At 40.5% G+C, this 22,489-nt stretch overlaps 1 protein-coding gene across 10 annotated transcripts in view; it reads right to left on the reverse strand.

Annotated features, from left to right (window-relative positions):
• The window catches only part of DOCK7 (dedicator of cytokinesis 7), a 102,401-nt gene that overhangs the window by 29,205 nt on the left and 50,707 nt on the right, over window positions 1–22,489 (reverse strand). For 6 of the 10 annotated variants that reach the window (XM_075181804.1, XM_075181800.1, XM_075181803.1 and 3 more), the window contains exons 15-27: window positions 16,569–16,686; window positions 16,153–16,223; window positions 15,514–15,652; window positions 15,331–15,432; window positions 14,578–14,664; window positions 13,724–13,955; window positions 13,360–13,524; window positions 11,923–12,092; window positions 8,523–8,615; window positions 4,383–4,478; window positions 3,018–3,158; window positions 2,061–2,174; window positions 892–1,062 (exon numbers count right to left, since the gene is read on the reverse strand). In XM_075181804.1, the coding sequence (XP_075037905.1) occupies window positions 892–1,062; window positions 2,061–2,174; window positions 3,018–3,158; window positions 4,383–4,478; window positions 8,523–8,615; window positions 11,923–12,092; window positions 13,360–13,524; window positions 13,724–13,955; window positions 14,578–14,664; window positions 15,331–15,432; window positions 15,514–15,652; window positions 16,153–16,223; window positions 16,569–16,686 (1,699 nt within the window). Of the gene's footprint in view, window positions 1–891; window positions 1,063–2,060; window positions 2,175–3,017; window positions 3,159–4,382; window positions 4,479–6,434; window positions 6,522–8,522; window positions 8,616–11,922; window positions 12,093–13,359; window positions 13,525–13,723; window positions 13,956–14,577; window positions 14,665–15,330; window positions 15,433–15,513; window positions 15,653–16,152; window positions 16,224–16,568; window positions 16,687–22,489 lie in introns of all 10 variants that reach the window. The other 4 variants (XM_075181798.1, XM_075181805.1, XM_075181802.1 and 1 more) reach the window with 2 other exon arrangements.

Here is a 22,489-nt window from a genome sequence, read left to right on the forward strand (position 1 = left end):
TAGAGGGACAAAAGTGACAAGACCACATACTTGGATTTATGCGTATTATTTTTGCAAACAACTTAAGTAAGTATTTCTGCCCTGACTTCAATATTTATTATGTTGTTTTGACCCAAGTACTTAAAAAAACGGGACTGCTTGGTAATTATTTAGGGGTGCCTTTTTCTGCAGCAGGGTGGCCTTGCTCTTTTCACATGTTAGGTACGCCCCCAAAGATGCAAGCCACGCCCTCACCTCCTTTGGCGGCGTGCCGCCGCTGCGCGGCGGCACATGCTTTCACTTCTACGTAACTATAGGGGTATATGGTAGGCTGCAAAAATATAGTGCTATGGATTGTTGCAGGGAGGGGCCCCAAAAACAGTATCCTGCCTAGGGCCCTATGAGGTCTAAATCCGGCTCTGGTGCTAACCACTGAGCCACTGTGCTGCCCCATCATGTAATATTTCACATGTACAACCCTGTAACACTGCTTCCAACAGTTTATCATTTACTTAGCAGTTTGTCCATCACCATTAACCCTTTCACTGCCAGGTGCAGTGACACAATTTGCATAATATATATATATATATATATATATATATATATATATATATATATATATATATATATATATATATATATATATATATATATATATAATACTATACCCAAGTAAGTTTTATATATTATGGTTTTTTTCACCATGAAATATTCCCCTTATTCCATTTTGCAACATCTAATGTTTACAGGGGATACTTGTATGTATGCAGAATAGACTACATGGGATAGAATACAGTGTATGTTTCTTATATACTTAAAGCCATATCTAGCTCCCTATACTCTGAACATCACGGACCATACTGTACACTTACATCATATTACATGTACAGGACGACACCGCACATCTCTTACCTGGGACGTTGCGGATGACACGGACGGAGACGGGGAGGACGGGGGGGTGAGCAGGCTGCAGGGGAGGTTTAAAGTGACGTAATGTTCGTGACTGCAGACAATACGCAGAAAGTCCAGACGCAGAGACACCAGTGTGCTCGGATTGGGTAATAGGTGCAGTTTTGAGGACACCTGAGAACCAACAAAACACGTCAAACACAGATATTCAATGTACAATTATATCTGCCTGTAGCAGTGATGGGCATGATGTGGCCCTTTGAGCCGTTCCCTGTGGCCCCCAGCTCCTTTCTGCTTTACAGTCACATTTGTTTGTTACACTTGTCTGTCTTACATTAAAATGTCTGCGGACATGTAATTACAGATAGATTAGACCAGGGTTTCCCAAACCCAGTCCTCAGGGCTCCCTAACAGTGCAGGTTTTCTGGATCACATGTGATATAATTAGGACCACCTGTGGATCTGTTACAATGTGTCAGTCAGTAATGAATACACCTGTGCTCCAGCAAGGAGATATGGAAAACCTGCACTGTTAGGGAGCCCTGAGGACTGGGTTTGGGAAACCCTGGATTAGACAGATTCTCTTTTTTTGATAAAATGTATTGTTTTACGTTATTACAGAGATTTAGGGTAATGTGCAGCCCTTTTAAAGGTTAGAGTGTTGCCCCTACAGCCCCTGTAGTGTATCAGGTGCCCATTGTTAGTCTATAGTCTGCGACACCCATGCTGAATTCAGCCCTAAATTTCTAGGTAACAGGTAGTATGTACACACATGGGGACTACGCAGATTGGCTACAACCATCCTAACACCTCCCACTGCGAACTTCAATAGAAATGTACACACAGGATTCAGATGAGCTGAAATATTATGTGCTGCTGTTAACATTCATCATCATCATCAACATTCTGATTGATTACAGTTTGCAATAAGTATTAGAATCTACTGTAAACTGGATACACGTTTATGCACAGTCTCCAAACTTTCGAGAACGAAACATTGAACAGGTGAATAGTGAACAACTGCTGAGATACGTGTACTACGGTTTTATTTTTGTTATTGAAACAAGTAACAAGACTCACTGCAACTTCATCTTACTCGAAGATAGACAATAGGCCCTTTAACCCTACTAAACGCACCTACTAAAGAAAATGTTGCAGTGTTTTATACTCACCTGCTTGAAATAGGCCTTAACCAGACTGAAGACAAATCCTCTGTCCATAACAGACAACAGGTCGTTGAGGAAGAAGGCCAGGCTGACGTTGAGTCTCTCCACCATCTCTATGTCCTGGTAAGAACGAGAGAGAATATGTGACAATGAAAACGCTGCTTTGTTTAGTACTGAGTTGAGGCGCGTCAATGCCATTATCACGTAACGTTTGTGCTATAAAATTTACAGTGAAGGTCGAAGTCTTTTGTGGGGTCAATTTTTTATTTTTTTTTAACCTGCACATGTAATCCACATCCAGACTTACCCTGCGTTGCTAATTACAGGCTCCAACTTACAGCATAACAATCACCAGCATTATATGAGACCCTAACTTTAAATCACTGCAGCCTTTTAAATGACCCCACCCTAAAAAGATGCTACATAAACTAACCAACGCTTGCCTTGCATCATCCCTAGGTACAGATTATTCTGGCATTCTCTAGTAGTGATACCCTGGACACATATGGGAGCAGCCTTCTTGACCAGCACAATTGTAGTGATCTTTTCCTAGACTATTCTCCAGGCATTGACGCCTGGGAAACCTACAAAGTTATCTGGACTGTGTTGGCTTGATTGTAGCACTCAAAAGAATGGCCCCTGCACTATTTTAATGGCTTACTGGTTTAATAATAATAGTGATAGGGTTAATGTAATCTTCATAATTATTAAATCTTCATAAAAAAATATTCGGAATCTTCAACCCCCTTTCAGATGTGTTACGTTACATAATAAACTGGTTTCTCCTTGTATGGTCACTAGGTGAAGACAAACAGAGAGGTATAAATTGGCTGTACTGCCGTGTCTGTTCAGCCGGGCCAATCTATCCCAATAAATAACCAATGATTAAATCAATATCGGGACCTTCTATTTCTTTAGCACATTCATAACACCACGAGCCACAGTGATTGGTACATATCCCACCTTCTGAAACCTAGTGACGATGTCGTTGGCCATAGTGCTAACTAGAGCGGTGATGTCGTCCATGAACCGCTCAGGAAATCGGTGCTTCCGAGGGGAATCCAGCTTGTCGGCAAAGTATAAATGGTGGACCATGCTTTTCACCTGTAAGAGGACAGAGGCTTCCGTAAGAGGGAATAATGTGGTATCTACATGTAAGCAGATCCCACTCCACAAATAAGATGAGTAAAGTAACTAAAGTCCAAATAATCTGCAAATGTAATGCAAAATAATTACCACGATCTTACCTAAATTCTGCTGTATGCCAATAAAATTGTTAGAAAAATAATAAATCGTAGATTTCTAAGACATAAGATACCCGGGTTTCTTAAGCATTTCAACAGAAATACTGGAGAGGACTTGTTATGTAACCACGGAGCAATAATCGGAATCTCTTTGTCCGTTGTCTCCTCTTCTGTTACATTAACTTGCACAAGTTTGTTACACCGAGTATGTGTGCAACTTGCATCTGTCTTTTAGGTTGAGCTTAGAGAGGCGCGTTCGGGGCGTTCATGTGCAAGTTCTGTACAGATGTCAGAGTTCTTTAAGATCTACCTTTTAGGAGGTGGCACATCTGTGGTCCGTTTCAGAGTGGATGACGACGGCTTTTTTCGCGCCGAACGTATCTATCTACGCTAGATTTAAAGTTGCAAGTATCTTAAGATGTCGCAGATATATAAGTGTATAGACGCATTTCAGCGTTTACACGAAAGTAACAAATTTACGCTAAACTCTAAATCAGTCCCTTTATCAATAAATCGACACCAAAGTCTGTCTGTGTAAATTATTTTATTTCTGAAGAAACTCAAAAAGAAAATCTAAATAAAAAAAAAAAAAAAACCCTCTCTCCAACTATTATAACACCGGGGCGACAGGCATTTTCGCCATCCTGCAGCTACTCTCCTTTGCCAGTGTAGATTACTGATGCTTCACAGAACGTCGTCGACGAACCCGACCGAAAGACCCACAGACGTCGTTCAATCAGCTGCATTGACAACGTTCAACACAGTCTTTTGTACTTTCTAACTAGACTTAAACCTGTACTGAAGGAGGCGAGTAGCTCCTGGGCATCAGATGCCTAAAGTTCTATCAGATGGGGGAGTTGGGCTAGTGACACAAAGATTTACTTGCCTAAAGTTCTCCTTTATGCAAAACACACATAGTTAATTAGTAATGTAAAAGTCTGAGAGACTTAAAACCCAGGTGTAGACACCTACTGAGCTTACAACTTGTCCGATAATCTATTAAAACATTCTACAAAACAGAAACAAGCAGGAAAACCATCTTCGTACACTCTACCTACATTATATTAAAGATACAGTGACTCACCATCAGCTCAAAGAAGAACCAAGCTTGGTGTAGGGTCGCCTCTCGTACGATGCCGCTGCAAACCACCCACTGTAACGCCAGCTCCTCGTGGAACAGCTACTCACAACGAAAGAGTCAACATTACACAACGTTACACTGTGACCTCTACACACCATCAAACCAGTCAAACACACCAGCACAAGCGCAACACAAAGTCAGGCAAAAAAAAAAAAAAGAAATATACACAACGAGGCAATGAATGGCGGATGAAAACCAAAGACCGACGCACGACTAAATGCTTGATGTCTCACACAATGACGAACATAAAACGCGTGTGGTTCATTTCCTGCCGATTGGCTGCAGCCAGAAATTTTATAACGTCCTAAATTTTTCTGCCATATTGTAGTACTTTTATTACATTACTGTGCTATTTTTCAGGCTATGCAATATTGTTGTAATTAATAAGGGACCACTATAAGTAAAATCGCCTAATATAATATAGCATAACTATTAACATTCACATTTATATAAGAAAAGGTTTTAGGAACTTTTCGGAACTGTAAATATTTGACATAAGTCTATGATGGTGTCGGAGTTGAAGATTTCCCCCTATGCAGTCTGGACTTCAACTCTAAGACAGCTGAAAAACATTGTCTCTGTCTGAACTTGTTGACAAGTGAACAACGGTTTGTACTTTGCTCCCTATCAATCTTACATACAGCAATAGCTCGAGGTAAGGGAGTTTTTCACTGTTTACTTGTGAATGTTCTAAGATGCCTGTTCATACTGGGTTGGTTTATGAATTTTATTTAATGGTCCTTTAATTGTGCATATACCATGGAACCGGGAATTAGCACAATGAAAGATTTAAAAAGATCTATTTAAATCAACTGAATCTAATGAGTTAAATTATGCATACAAAGTATGTCATCATGGTCCATTTTGTTATTCACAAACTGTTGACTATATTTTGTTGAAAAAAAATATAAAAACAAAATAAGAATAAATATTAATAAAAGCACATATTGAAAACTTAGACTACTAGTTAAAACAGAAATGCAAAAAAAAATTGTCATTATCCTACGCTGTAAAGTTGGGATTTTGAAGAGCATTTAAGATCAATCAGCTCGATTGTCATTTCCATGGTTCCAACCCGTCACTTTAGAATATTTTGAGAACTTGCGGACTTAATAAATATATGAAGACGTGAGGTCAGATAATCAAGAGGCCATAATTCTGTTCCATATTTAACTATATTTTAGCTAAAGTTTCCCACTGTATAATGTCACATATTTCATTAGAAAACATCAGGAGAATTGCTATGATGCTTAAAACATCAGGAGAATTGCTACAATGCTTAAACATCAGGAGAATTGCTATGATGCTTAAAACATCAGGAGAATTTCTACGATCTTTAAACCATCAGGAGAATTGCTACGATGCTTAAACCATCAGGAGAATTGCTACGATGCTTAAACATCAGGAGAATTGCTGCGATGCTTAAACATCAGGAGAATTGCTGTGATGCTTAAACATCAGGAGAATTGCTGCGATGCCTAAACATCAGGAGAATTGCTACGATGCTTAAACATCAGGAGAATTGCTACGATGCTTAAACATCAGGAGAATTGCTACGATGCTTAAACATCAGTAGAATTGCTACGATGCCTAAACATCAGGAGAATTGCTACGATGCTTAAACATCAGGAGAATTGCTATGATGCCTAAACATCAGGAGAATTGCTACGATGCTTAAACATCAGGAGAATTGCTACGATGCTTAAACATCAGGAGAATTGCTACGATGCTTAAACATCAGGAGAATTTCCACAATGCTTAAACCATCAGGAGAATTGCTACGATAGTTAAACATCAGGAGAACTACCTAAGTGATACCTTTATTAGCTAACTGACCAGTGTTTGGCAGCGTTTATCACAGGCTAGCACCATACAACCCTCAGCTTAGAAAACGTATTCGGACCACTGTCCTCACCACAATTGGGGACTACAGCAAAGGTGAAAAGGATTTTGCTGGTTTCCTAGACCTGGAAGCAGCCGTATGCATGAATCTACCTTTTTGGTTGGTAATCGTCCAGTTAAAGTTTGTAAGAAACTTGACGTCTCAGTGTGCGAGGACATGCGATTACATCGATCCATAGCCTATGAAATGGAGATGAATGAGGGATGAGAGTACATTAAACTTGACTAACAATGGACTTAGGCGGAATCCTTGAATTTGTCGGTATTAATGCCGCCAACCCCAAACAATAATTCCATTAAGATTGGCCACCAGGGAGTGAAATTAAAAGGGGGCAAAAAAAGGTTTTATTGAAAGTTTTATTATTATTTTTTTGGCACGGTTAGTTCAAGCAAGCGAATCTAAATTACTTCCAAGCGCATGCAAGAAAAAGTGCAGCGAATATTTTTTTCATTTTTTTAAGAGTGTTTAAACACTGAAATAATTAAAATAGCTCAAGCATTAAGCTAAGAAACAAGTAGAGTTTCTGCAACGCATACTTCCGACAATACCAGATTTCAGACCACCCAAGCGGTAGACGTCCTACTGGGACGCGGATTCATATTGGCTCGGTTTTTTCCGTACAGATGGTGGGAGACGGTGTCGGCGATTCCATCAATAAGTGAGGAACGCTGGTATTTTTGGATTTGGGCTGTGATAGATTAAATTTACCTTTGGGCTGTTCTGTATAAAGGAGACTGTATTACCTTGTTTTATACAAGACTACACCAAACCATCCACCAGGACTGCTATCAGGATTAATATAATAAATATAAAATAGCGTAGCTACTAATGAACTGCTAACGAACTTGTGTCTCCCACATTAAAATGTAACCCTCAATCAGTTGTGTATTACGCCAATAAGCCAAGGAATCTGTGGACTGTGGTCCTAAATGTTACAGACAAGACTGAATGATTGCCTTGCAGCAATATAGGAACGGGACACCCCAATAGATCACCTTTGGAGAACTGTTCTACGGAGCAGAGGTATTTTAATGTGTAATTCTATCCAAAACTGTAACTTTACCAAGTGCTTTCATGCAGAGACTGTGGGACATTTACTTATTTCACATAGGTAGAACGTATACGGCTTTAGGACCATGAGGACCTATATTGTTGGGGAGGTGGCACAGGACCGGACTCTATAAATATAGTTTCATTTGTCTGTAGGTTTAAACTGACCAGCAGCCAAGGCAGCACGTGAATACGGAAACACGGATGACGCATGCATGATGAGACTTGATGGTGCCAAATGATGGGGATGGTCTGAGCACACACAGGAATCTCCTGATTAATATCTACAGACAATAAAGGCTGTCACTCTCAGGCACAGGCCTCAGTCACTCCCACGCACAGGCGGCCGTCACTCCCACGCACAGGCGGCCGTCACTCTCAGGCACAGGCCTCAGTCACTCCCACGCACAGGCCTCAGTCACTCCCACGCACAGGCGGCCGTCACTCCCACGCACAGGCGGCCGTCACTCCCACGCACAGGCGGCCGTCACTCCCACGCACAGGCCTCAGTCACTCCCACGCACAGGCCTCAGTCACTCCCACGCACAGGCGGCCGTCACTCCCACGCACAGGCGGCCGTCACTCCCACGCACAGGCGGCCGTCACTCCCACGCACAGGCGGCCGTCACTCCCACGCACAGGCGGCCGTCACTCCCACGCACAGGCGGCCGTCACTCCCACGCACAGGCGGCCGTCACTCCTTTCCAGATTCACTTAAAGCAACAGTAACAAGAAATCACTAATACTCTATAGTCATAACCAGAAGCTACAAACACTTCTTTTAATCTCATTCCTTCTTTTAAAATGAATACGTCACATAAGGACTTGTGTACTGTGACTGTCGCTCCCACACACACTGGAGACTGCCATTTGTTTGCTAAAGGAGCCAATCAATTAAAAGAAAAAAGACACTTTGCGTCCACTGTGTGTGAGCCACTTGTTGCTTTCAAGAATCCTTCAGGACGACATTCATCTCACTCAGACACGTCACGTTCATAATGAGAGCACACTTAAAGAATGCAAACATGCAAGCACAAATTATAAAAAAAAAAAAGAAGAAGCTTAAAAATAAGGAACAAAGTAAGATTTAAGAATAAAGAGGAAGGTAAATCATTCTGCAGAAACACCACCTGCACCGTGTCAGCACCGGGGCTGGGGTTTGTCACCCACTGGGCAGCCTTGGGACCCCCCGTGTTAACCCAGGAGTTGGATCGATCCAAGCCCTGATCACATGGCAGATGGCAGCGGGAAAGGAGAGACGTTATTGGTTAGCCAGCAGATCAGAGTAAAGGGGGAGGAAAGTTGAGCCAGTTACTGTACTCATTAGTTTGTTATCAATTTAAAAATAAACCAAAAAAAGGCAAAACAATAACCAGAAACTTCTTAAAATGTTATACCCATCACCACAGCAGTTACAGAGTTTCCTCCACCAACATGAGTATTGGACAAGTTGTAATGTTTCCAAAATAGTTGTATTTAGTGGTTATAAAACATCAATCTTGGAAAACAATGTGGCCAATCTTTGCCATTATTAATACAATATAATACAATAACAATAATAATAATAATAATAATAAATAGATATACAAAAACACATTATTGGATTACATTTGAACATGTTGCAAGAAATATACAAAACTAAATATTACAATTGGTAATTTATGTGAAGGACGACTCCAGCTAAACTTTCTTTTTTTATTAATCTTTTTCTAACTTAAAAGCAGTTTTTAGAACAAACACTCGGATAGATTTATCAAACCTTCTGAAAAGGAAAAGTGGAGGCGTTGCTCATAGCAAACCAATCAGATTCTAGCTCATATCCTAGAATGTACTGGATAAATATTAACTGGAATCTGATTGGTTGCTACGTGCAACATCTCTGTTCCTTTTTATAAGGTTTTATCGATCTAATTTAAACAGGATTTGAAAGATACTTTACTATTGAAAGTTCTCTAATGCGCAAAACAACTTTATATTAAAAATATACTGTAAAGGCAGCCAGATTTAAAATATCATCAAATGTTAACTTCAACCCCTACACTCATGGAATGCACTGTTAAAGGACTTCTAAACATGAAACACAAATTACTTTATATTAAAAACTATACTATACAAATATATGTGCAAAAGCTTCAGACAATTATCCGAACAGAATATATTTATGACATTGGTTAGATCATGGGGGGCGAATTGTTCTACAATACACTGCAGACTTCCTGCTAAGTCCATGAAAGGCATTGGAGGAAGAATCAACTGACAGATAAGACAGGTTACAATGTGGAATATATTAATGCCGGACATTGCAAATTATTGTTTAGTTGTAAAATTTACATTAACTGTTTTCATCATTTTAAGCATTGATAGGCACGGCAGAAAATACGAAAGCAGGGAATTATTCACCACCAATTAAAGCATCAAAATGTTTCACCGGTATAAGTTAAAATACAGGTACACATATGTCTGTGAATGATTCCGAAATATGAATATACTGCTGCAGATATTTGAGAGAACTGTGCACATATCGAAGAAGCATTTTATTCCTCTCCGCTTTCTATAAGTGTATCCATCGCTTATTCACAAGAGGAGGGTAGAGAGTCACTTAGGGGGGTATTCAATTGACCGCAAGATCTTTTTTTAAGACCGCGTTAAGTCATTTTAACTCTATTTTTTATCATTTTCGAGCGGGTTAACTTTACCCGCGATTCAATTCAATTTTTGGCGCTCCGGTTTTTTTTTGAACAAACGGTCCTATCGTGCTCCAGTACAAGGTCTATTGAAAGTACAGTGTGTGCGAGAGGCAGGTGCGTTAAAAGCTATTCAATTGTTTTTTTTAACGCGGCGGATAAAACAGGCAAATATGCTGCTTTATCTCGCACCTCTTTGGGGTGTGATAAAAATAAAAAACCTCTGAAAACTATTTGAAATCATGTAATAATGATAAAAAAAAATAGATAAACTATGTTTATCAGTAATGCCTAACATGTAAAAGTTGATTTTCTTGTTAAAAAATAATGAAATAAAAAAAAACATAAAAAAAATAAATAAAAATCACTACTTAAATATATTTATGTATGTTTTTGGTACAAATAAACATGTACTAATGTGTTTTGACATGGTATAGATGATTCTATAGTAAAAAATAGCTAAATAAAAAAAAAAATGCTAAAGAAAGTACTGTAATTTAGATATTATCAGCTAGAATGGTTGTGTAATGCAATCTAATCTGTATGCCAGTTCATTTTTTTTGTGTTATACATGACCGCGTTAAAACTCCCCTTCACTCTCCTAAAAACTTGCAAACACAATGATTAACTTGCGGGGGCAGCGCTCCCTCTTTTTCAATTGAATTGCACGAGTTTTCATGCAGCTTTAACTAAAAACGGTCGCTATAGCAGTTAAAAACCTGCATGGGATTTTTATTTTTATTTAATGCAGCGGGAAAAAAAAAAATCTCGTACTCAATTGAATATTCCCCCATTAGAGCCTAAAATGATTACAAACAGTTCATATTAACTTGCTTATGTACTAAGTAAAAGCAGTACCTTGCTATAGGATGTTTTACGTATATATTTATTGATTGATACAATAGATTGTACCTGAATTATGTGCTAAACAGTCCATTAGTATCTGCCATACAAACATATAATTAACACGTTGTTATAATGACTGGTCACAGAAAGATTTCAATATAAAATGTGGCAATGTGCACACAATCTCCTGTAAGGGATCCAGTTCATACTGCAACGGGCTGGCTAAATTACATCTGTGGCTTCAATCAGACTCTTTCCACTGAGGTCAAAGGTAGATGACCAGGGGAGTTTGTGAAATCAGCAATAGTTTGAAAGGACTTTACAAAATCTGCAAACTTCTCAAATAACGACAGAGTTACATAAGCAGCTGAATTATTCCCATGAGTGGGGGAAACAGTGATATGTAGAATTCCCCAAAAGTAGAAAAAAAAAACTCCTATTAAACTATTTGTATCCCTGTGTTACAATAGACAGTATTGTTCAGTTTATTTGTAGAAAGACTGACCGACAGGTCCACCTACTAAGCAGTTTCTGTAGGACAGGAGCTTTAACGCAAGACCAGTCGCATCTGTTTATTTAGCTAATGTCAGGAAGAAAAATGACAGGCTGATAACAGAAAACAATAGCTGGCACTCAGTTGTATAACCAAAGGGGAAATACAATTTGTAATACCTTAAGTTCTGCCAAAGTATGGGAAATGGTGTTTTGAATTTTAATAGTGGCTTCCTTATATAAAGCAAATTCATTCATTAGTCATTCAAGATTAGCCAGTTTGCGTAACATTGGGGGTTAAATACACAGAATAAAATGTGATCGGGTTAAAAGTCGCACGATTCCCCCAAATTCTAATTGGGTTTATATGAAGAAAAAAAAAAATAGTTCTTAAAATTTCTTAAGTTATTTCATGACTGGTAAAAAGAAAAATAATATCAATAAGTGATTTGTTCTCTAGGTTTTCTGGACGTGTAGAAAATAACAATCTAGCGCCAGCTCACGTTACCTTGCTGCCAATTATCGCTCGGACTTCATCGTCTGGCGATGTGGGGGTACCCGAAATATCAGGGTTACTGTTGCTGAGGCTCCTGGAGCGGTTTAGATTGAGGCTCGCCGGTCTGTTTGCTGATCTGGCCATGGTGGCATAGTGCATGGATCCGCCCAGACCGCCCGGCCCTGAAGGAGGGGGAAGAGCAGTGAGAGATGGAGAATGCGCTAAGGTTTCCACAGCAACAAATCTAACAACAAGAATTCCAGAAGTGGGAGAAACTGGCTGACAAATAAGCAGACGTAGATTACAGTCATCTGTAATACAAAATCAAGACTAAGTGAGATATTTGCTAAACTGCGGGTTTGAAAAAGTGGAGATGTTGCCTATAGCAACCAATCAGATTTCATCTTTCAGCTGAGCATATAGGTCTGTCTAGGATCGCTTATCACGTGTTGGGTGCCTACCATGTCTTTACTAGGTGCTGCCCACCAGCGATACAGTTCATTTACAATCATCTATGGAGAATCCCTTTAACTATTTTCCAGGAAGCTGCAATAATGTAAAAAACAAAACTGCACTTCTGACTGACCACCAGGTCCTGGGATGGGTGAAAAGCTCGGACAGCTATTGTTTCAAAATGAATGAACACATGTCGGCTGAAATCTCCATCTCACGAGTAGATTAGTGAGAAACAAGTTTAATATATGCTTATTTTTCTAACTGAAGTCAACAGAAAAAAAACATTTTGCAATTCATCTTATGATATAGGGGGATACGAACGGATAACTAAAATAATTTTTTTGTATTACTAATTAAAAGCTTAACAAAATAAAAAAAACAGTTAAACATTAAATCCAACTTTGCCGAAACCCAAAATTGATTGCAAGGTCTAATCTGCATATTATAATGAAGCAAGCACCTAGAGAATAGATGGTATTTGTAATAACATCATCACCATCATCAGTTATTTATATAGCGCCACTGATTCCGCAGCGCTGTACAGAGAACTCATTCACATCAGTCCCTGCCCCATTGGAGCTTACAGTCTAAATTCCCTAACATACACACAGACAGACAGACGCACATACTAGGGTCAATTTTGATAGCAGCCAATTAACCTACCAGTATGTTTTTGGAGTGTGGGAGGAAACCGTAGCACCCGGAGGAAACCCACGCAAACACGGGGAGAACATACAAACTCCACACAGATAAGGCCATGGTCGGGAATTGAACTCATGAACCCAGCACTGTGAGACAGAAGTGCTAACCACTGAGCCACTGTGTTGCCCCATGATCACTTCCTGTTCTGTGATCTAATATCACAAGTAAACCCTGCAGAACCCTGGATTGATGTATATAACAATATCACATACAATTAACATAAAGTAATATACTCTAATAATATTGATAACCCAAAAAAGAAGAGGAGGTAATAGAGCAGGACGTGATTACCTGGAGACGGAGAGTTGGGGTCGGAGTTTGGAAGCCTGAAGACATAGTAGATGTAAGATGCCAGGAGGTTATTTCTGCCGTGTAGGTCCTGATTTCCTTCCAAGTTTTTATGAAGCCTATTTGTGATGGAGGCCATCGCCTCAAATGATGCTTGTCCTAAGTTAACTGACAAGAACAGTTTTTATACATCTCTCACAAGTGATAATGATTGAGAGGCAAGAACCAGTTACGAGAAAGTCTAAATCCCACAATCACCCCTGTACGTCCCTCGTAAAACATTATGAACACTCCACATCGGCTCCATCATTATTCTTCATCGAGCCGCAACGTCAAGAGTTGTTTCGGCACTTAAGTTTTAACTTACCGATCTGACCGGCGATGACAGGCGGCCTGACGACTAGAAGAATCAATTTATCCAGCAGGAGGTGAAGAAAGCGGACGACTGGTTCTAGCTGAGCAGAGTTTAGGGCCAAAATGCTGCTCTTCAGCTCACTTTCCAAGTTGTTCTCCATGATTCGCATGTCTCCGATGCGTACGGGGAACATGTGTTCATCCAAAGCATGAACGAGAGCGAAGAACCTGTCCAGGTAGGAATCCTAGACAAATAAAAACAACACACACATCGAGTTATTAAATAATAAATGTTGCAAAATTACAAAGGACAACTTTAGATTACAGGAAGGAAACCTATTAGCAGGACGTCAGCCTTTTGCATTTACAAATCCTACATTAGAGGCTAGCAGGGCATGCTGATTCTTGTAGTTCCGCCATCACAAAAGAGCCATAGGTTTAATAGATTTTTTTTCCTCATTTGTCTTACCTTGACTTTATGAAAAACTTGAGTAAAGAATTAACAACTATGTACGCAAACAAATTAGGCTTTCAGCATTTAAGCTCTTTCTCACAGTTTACAGGATAAATAATGAAAAGGGTGAAACGCGTTTATAAAACTACCGATTATAGCTCAGTACTAGCTCAACAAACACTATGACCAGCGAGTTCTCTGTACATAAATAATTATCTCGGATAAATTTGCGCGTCGAGGGCAACGTAAGTAAGCGCCGGTAGCAGTAGATCGTGACAACGCGTTTCTCCGCTACATCACCGTTCGTTTCAAGCAAACTAACTACATCTGCAGCTATGATTCCATCAGCCAATCACAAAATAAAATACAAGGATGTATCAGTTTTATTCGCCAATTTACCTACAGAAACTTACCTGTGTGTGAATTGTGGATACGGAGACCACCTCGACATTGAAGACCCCCTTGTGATTATCAACCCATTTCATTCCAGGTAGGGGAACCTAAGAAAGAGTCAGATTAGTTAGAACCACAGAAGTGGACGTCCAACTTAACGATCATAAAGTATATTAATTAGACCAATGTATTTTTAAGAACTACATCCCATATATGTGCCAGTGTAATGTAAATTGTTACAGATATTAGAAGACACCGCACAAATGAATGCCTTGTTGAATTCTAATATTCTTATAATTTACAGTAAGGAGTTATCCCATTATTTATTATTATTTACTATTTTTACTTCTTCACAGTCAGTATAGCTCAATTACTACACACAGATTTACATTCATTCTCGCACCGAAAAGTCCTGGACGCCTATTGTCAGACATTGGGATACAGTAACTTTCTTTTAACTCATAGCTAGTTGTGTTTATTACAAATTTGTATATTAAATCTATTTTCTCATCGTCACTTAAAAAATAATCAACAATTTGCTTTTCAATTACTACAGAGGACAAGTCTGCATACCCACTGGTAGTGTTAGGCTATTGGGTTAAGGAATCTTGTAGAAAAGGACAAAAGAAAAGGAGATATTAACTAGAAATCTGGATATCAGAGGTATAAAAATAACAGGATCTACAAGTACAGCAGCTCAAAATGCAACCGAGGACTTGGAGCAGTAAACTATATAAATTAATCATTATATAAGATTATACATCCACACTGACCTCCGGGGAGAGCACTGAATAAGCCTGTGGAGGTTTCTCTAAGGACACAGGAAGACAGAACTGTCCCGTTTTCAGGCGGCCATTCTGCAGCATTGGTATCCACTGAGAGAGAGAAGGAAACAATGTTACAATGTATCAACGCGCAGGAGTACGATGCGTGCGCGGGTGTTCGGCTGCCCATACCGTGTATCCCACTGGCGTCTCCAGCAGGGTGTTCTGCTTCTGCTGGCAGCTGACGTGATAGAAGGTGAACAACAGGTGGTGATGGTCAGTCATAGTGGCCGGCAACTTAATCTTTATTTCTTCATGGAAATCTGGGGATCTGGACAGAATACAAATGTAATGATCAACATAGAAGATATTAGCCTATGGCCACTGTCTATTTGGGGGACCATTTAGCCTTGAGGTACAGCAGACGCTGGTGCTTGGAGTACGCACAAAGGGGGAGATTCAATTAGCCGCTATGTTCTCAGGAACATGGCGGCTGCGTATTTTTACCATTAGTACGGTATAAAATATACGCTGATTCTTATTGCACTTCTATGGGGCGCAAGCAAAGATCAGCAGAGATTTCACTAAAAAAATACGCGCGAGGTGTCCGTGGCCGTTCCAGAAACACATCGCCCGTATGTTTATTTAACTGAATCTCCCCCTAACTCTACAAAAAAGTGAAAATGTCTTCAGAAACCTTTTGTGCCAACTCTCCTCTCCCAGGCTGCCAGACACACAGAGGTCCGTCCCTCGCCCCCCCTTTCATCTTCGCAGATATCCCCTGAGAACAATGGGCACACATTTATCACGAGGATAGAAACGCAGGCTCACCGGTTGTGGTAGACCACAGATGTATAAGCTTCTTTTGAAAACTCTGGACAGCTCGATTTTCCAAAGATCACCTAAACACACAAAAATAAGAGGAAGTCATTAACTGGTCAATAACATCAGATCCCTGGCCGTCTTTCACTTGCTGCTTGGTCAAAAACGGCCTTCTAGGCTGTAACAAGCCACCCACAGGGCAGATTAAAATAATAAGGGCCAGGAATGACCTCACTCGGGCCCCGGCACTATGACACTAACATCTCTCTCTTTATCTGCCAGTAAACCTGAAGTACGGGCAGTGCAGACTGGCAGTGGTTGGCGTACAGATAAGTGTGGCACATAGGAGTATAGAAAGCCAACTGCAACACGCATGAGTCGTTCTAACCAACTCCAGTCACCGTGACGGCGGATAGTTGTCTTACCGGCATGGCATTGCTCGGATCCTCGCCACTCATGAACTGCACTTTCACCGTTATGTTCCTGGCAGATCCCTGACGATTGGCAAAATTAAGGCTTTGTGGATAGACATACAGAATATTCCTAAAGGACAAAAGAAAAAAGAAATGATGACTCATCCGGTAATTATTCAGAATTCTGATTTGACTGATACTTTTGCTTTCACTATGAAATAAGTGTATTGTAAAATACTGAATCACTGAGTTGTGTTTCAACCACAAGAACAGAAGAAATATTAAATGGGTTTTGTGAGATCATGTGATGACTTCTTCCTGCGCTGGTTGGTTAAGGGGAAAAAAAAAAAAAAAAAGATTTCAAATAAAAATGAGTGAGATCATAAATCAATCAATTTCACTGACCTGTTTTAACTTTAATGGAAAACAATGTATAGTAAATATAGTAATCATATAAAGACCTTACGTCTGGAGACATTTTATTGTACAAATGCCAATATAGTTGGAGATTAGGCAGTTAATATGGATAAGTAAAATATTCCAGCTCATTCCGCATGTCCTTAAAATGTTCTTAATGCTACCGCAACAACAACATACAGCAGGATGTCTTGATTATCACCATATAAGTTCTGTTCTGAACTCAGCAAATACTGTATATCTAGCCTGTGGCAGTAGGTGGCGCTGTGTGTCTCTATAAAGCGCTGGGATGGAAATGCTGTATTGAAAAGATTTCCTGAAATTGCAAAAACACAAAGTCTGTTACATTCAACCCTGCGAGTTACCTCCCTCCGATCAGGAGAGGGACTGCTGTGACCTGTGCTCAGACTGCACATGCAGCACAGACAGTCTGATTTCAGAGATAACGGACTCGCTTCATCTCTGTTACTGCCAGGACATCAAGAAATATTACGAGACAATATGAGAGTGAAACATTTTAAGATTAGTGATTTGAAGGTTCTAGCTTAGTGATAAGAGGCAGCCCGGGGGCAGTAATGCTCTAATGACCAGAGCTACACTTCTTGGTAACTCACACAGTGGGGCATATTCAATTGTTGGCGTTTTCCCACGGCGGTAAAAATATTACCATTACTATGGTAATTCTAAGCCGGATCTTAGAATCAGGGAGCTGAAATTTAGCGTTAAAGGTACCGTAATAACGGTAATTATGCGCACTATTACCGTAATGATGGTAATAGTGCACACGCCGCGTTACTTTTCTGTGTAACGCCAACAATTGAATATGCCCCAGTGAGCGCAGTCACACAGTCTATGTAGCAGGTTAGTGTGTGATTGGATGGTGATGTCACACAGTGAGCGCAGTCACACAGTCTATGTAGCAGGTTAGTGTGTGATTGGATGGTGATGTCACACAGTGAGCGCAGTCACACAGTCTATGTAGCAGGTCAGTGTGTGATTGGATGGTGATGTCACAGCGCAGTCACACAGTCTATGTAGCAGGTTAGTGTGTGATTGGGTGGTGATGTCACACAGTGAGCGCAGTCACACAGTCTATGTAGCAGGTTAGTGTGTGATTGGATGGTGATGTCACAGCGCAGTCACACAGTCTATGTAGCAGGTTAGTGTGTGATTGGATGTGATGTCACAGCGCAGTCACACAGTCTATGTAGCAGGTTAGTGTGTAATTGGATGGTGATGTCACACAGTGAGCGCAGTCACACAGTCTATGTAGCAGGTTAGTGTGTGATTGGATGGTGATGTCACAGCGCAGTCACACAGTCTATGTAGCAGGTTAGTGTGTGATTGGATGTGATGTCACAGCGCAGTCACACAGTCTATGTAGCAGGTTAGTGTGTAATTGGATGGTGATGTCACAGCGCAGTCACACAGTCTATGTAGCAGGTTAGTGTGTGATTGGGTGGTGATGTCACACAGTGAGCACAGTCACACAGTCTATGTAGCAGGTTAGTGTGTGATTAGATGGTGATGTCACAGCGCAGTCACACAGTCTATGTAGCAGGTTAGTGTGTAATTGGATGGTGATGTCACACAGTGGGCACAGTCACACAGTCTATGTAGCAGATTAGTGTGTGATTGGATGGTGATATCACAGCGCAGTCACACAGTCTATGTAGCAGGTTAGTGTGTGATTGGATGGTGATGTCACAGCGCAGTCACACAGTCTATGTAGCAGGTTAGTGTGTAATTGGATGGTGATGTCACAGTGAGCGCAGTCACACAGTCTATGTAGCAGGTTAGTGTGTGATTGGATGGTGATGTCACAGCGCAGTCACACAGTCTATGTAGCAGATTAGTGTGTGATTGGATGGTGATGTCACAGTGAGCGCAGTCACACAGTCTATGTAGCAGGTTAGTGTGTGATTGGATGTGATGTCACAGCGCAGTCACACAGTCTATGTAGCAGGTTAGTGTGTAATTGGATGGTGATGTCACAGCGCAGTCACACAGTCTATGTAGCAGGTTAGTGTGTGATTGGGTGGTGATGTCACACAGTCTATGTAGCAGGTTAGTGTGTGATTGGATGGTGATGTCACAGCGCAGTCACACAGTCTATGTAGCAGGTTAGTGTGTGATTGGGTGGTGATGTCACACAGTGAGCGCAGTCACACAGTCTATGTAGCAGGTCAGTGTGTGATTGGATGGTGATGTCACAGCGCAGTCACACAGTCTATGTAGCAGGTTAGTGTGTGATTGGATGGTGATGTCACACAGTGAGCGCAGTCACACAGTCTATGTAGCAGGTTAGTGTGTGATTGGGTGGTGATGTCACAGCGCAGTCACACAGTCTATGTAGCAGGTTAGTGTGTGATTGGATGGTGATGTCACAGCGCAGTCACACAGTCTATGTAGCAGATTAGTGTGTGATTGGATGGTGATGTCACACAGTGAGCGCAGTCACACAGTCTATGTAGCAGGTTAGTGTGTGATTGGATGGTGATGTCACAGTGAGCGCAGTCACACAGTCTATGTAGCAGGTTAGTGTGTGATTGGATGGTGATGTCACAGCGCAGTCACATAGTCTATGTAGCAGGTTAGTGTGTGATTGGATGGTGATGTCACAGTGAGCGCAGTCACACAGTCTATGTGGCGCAGTGCACAACATTAACATTTTAGAATGCTTTGGTAGGAACGAAACCATTGACTCTCATCTGACTTATTTTCAAATGTGCTTCTCAGGCTTCTACACTTTATCTGAGCTACAAATCTGTGAATTTTATTTTTTGCAATGAAGTTTTTTTAGCAGACTTCTAAACACTAAATACATCCCAGAGCAAGTAGCATTTAACTGCTGCGACTAAGTTATTACAGTTCCCTCTTATGTGACAGCAGCAGTTACAGCAGAAAGTTCATGGCGGAGACTAAGATGTAAATAGCGTCTCACAGTCCGATCAGTGCGCAGCGTCTTACAAAGACGTCTTACTCTCACTCTGACGTACTCTGCAGCATTAAAATAACACAGGGGTCACATCCTCCATAATAATGTGGTCTCACTTTCTCTCCTTTTTTTTATGTATCCGTTATTACAGGTACACATGGGAGACATAAAACGGAAATAAATATAAGAATTGTGACATGGAAAAGGTAAAAAAAATAAATAAAGCGCCTTAGGAGCGATTTCGTTTTTCAGAGAGGTACAATCACGAACAAACAAGACATTAACCAACTAATGTCCTGTTTCAGTGGGTCAGTGAGGATGACCTTGTAAATCAGTCACCCATTACCTTACCTGACCCGACTTCCGGCCTATACACATTATTTCTCTGCAGACACAAATGAAGAATCTAATTAAAGGATGACTAAAAAAAGCCTTTATTATATGTAGCATATTTGCTAGAACAACTTTTATTGCATCTACTGGCAAAGTGAAATAATCAAAAGTGGAATTCTTCAGTATATAAGCGTTGGTCCAAGTGAGGCGGTATAAACGTTATGTTATATTGTCACTACTGAATCTAACTCACCACTTGGGGATCAGTCGTCACAATTAAAAGCGTCTCCAACGTAGAAGCCAGTGACAGAGTTATTTGCATAGGCTTTGCTGCATTTTGGGCTCCAGAAAAATGCTGGATTCTTGTATAACTTAGGCATTAATAGAGACACGGTGTAAAATAAACGTTAATTCATCTGATGTTCTGGCAAAAAGTAAAATACAAAGAAATATTAAGTGCTATACGTATTTGTATTTTAATTAAATGGTCTTAAAAAGCATCTAAAATTAATTTAAGCCCCTTCAGTTACATTTATCATACCGCCACTTCTAAATTTCCACTTTGAGATAAGTGTCTCCGCATGAGGACAAAGAGATTGTGTTTGGTTTTACAGGAGTACATCACGTCCGGCTGCCAGGCACAATCAAGGCTGTCCGGGGTATTGGAAAAAACAGTGTTGTTTATGCAGCTTTCTGTACGAGATGCGGCTTCACCAAGTGACAGAGCAGGAATTGTATTGCCAGGTATTATAGACCTTGTTAAATATGTGGGAGCCCTGAATCAGGCCTCTCGAGTTATGCAATGCTGATAGAGCCATGAAAAATGTATTTATCAGTAATCACTGTAGTTGTTACTGTTAGATCCAAACTGGATGGAAACCTCATCTGATATTCTTATAGCTCGGAGGGCTGGATAATAACATTATGTGTCACTTTTTGTGTTTGCACCAACTGCATAAAGGTAATTATGGTACAGATAAGTATATATTGTTAGTGATGTTGCCTCTTCTTTCCTATTAACTATAAAATAAAAATATTATTGTTGGCCTGTGGACGTCCTCTCTCTCTCCTGAAAGTATGCCAAGGACACAGAATAGCGCCTCTCCAAACTTAACCCGCACATACGTGTACCCATTATAGTAATAGCATTTATACCATCATTATCATCACCATTTATTTATATAGCGCCACTAATTCCGCAGCGCTGTACAGAGAACTCACTCACATCAGTCCCTGCTCCATTGGAGCTTACAGTCTAATTTCCCTAACACACACACACACGGGTCAATTTTGTTAGTAGCCAATTAACCTACCAGTGTGTTTTTGGAGTGTGGGAGGAAACCGGAGCACCCGGAGGAAACCCACGCAAACACGGGAAGAACATACAAACTCTTCACAGCTAAGGCCATGGTAGGGAATAGAACTCCTGACCCCAGTGCTGTGAGGCAGAAGTGCTAACCACTGAGCCACCGTACTGCCCAATATATTCCTCACAAATTACCTATAATAAATGGTTTAACCTCTCGATGATAAATTGACACTAAAACACCCAGATCACGTTACCAAAAAGGAACATTCAAGCACAGAGTAATTACATTGAAATATGAATGAAATTCCCCAGCACCAGGCTGGACAAAATGACAAAGTTGTAAGAATCTAACATCCATGCAGAGGATTGGAACCACCTTTTTTTTTTTCATTTTAAGATGGATTAATTTCATTGGACAGAATGCAGCACCCAATGAACTGGCTGATTTTCTTATTACTGTATAGTTATGAAAGCAGCCAACACTGAAGTGTAACAAACACATATAAACAAACGTACAATTATAAACAGTAAAGAGGGTCCTACTTGTAAAAACTAACAACCTAAAAATAACAAAACAGGTTTTTGGAGACAAGGTGGTCCGAAGCGTCGATCAGGCATTTTCCGTGGAGTATTGTGATTGGGGACACATTTCAGGGGTGCCCTTACGGGGGGTTTCCAGATGCCCAGAAACCCCCCCCCTACACTTTAATAATGGCCTTTCTGTGGTATAGAAATGGCTTCTAGTCATCTCCTCCTCATATCTCCTCCTTTTGTGGGGATCTGCCTATGTTTTAATGAACTTTGGCTGCAACACAATCACCTCTATGATTGTTTTCACTTCTGGCTCTAGTGTTTCTGTGACTTTAGAGACACTAAGGGCCCGAGTCATTAACGAGAGCAAAGAAGAAGAAAAAAAAAAAAGGAGTAAATCTTGCT

Source organism: Mixophyes fleayi, chromosome 8 (assembly GCF_038048845.1).
Source record: "Mixophyes fleayi isolate aMixFle1 chromosome 8, aMixFle1.hap1, whole genome shotgun sequence".
In the NCBI taxonomy this organism is placed as follows: Eukaryota; Metazoa; Chordata; class Amphibia; order Anura; family Limnodynastidae; genus Mixophyes; species Mixophyes fleayi.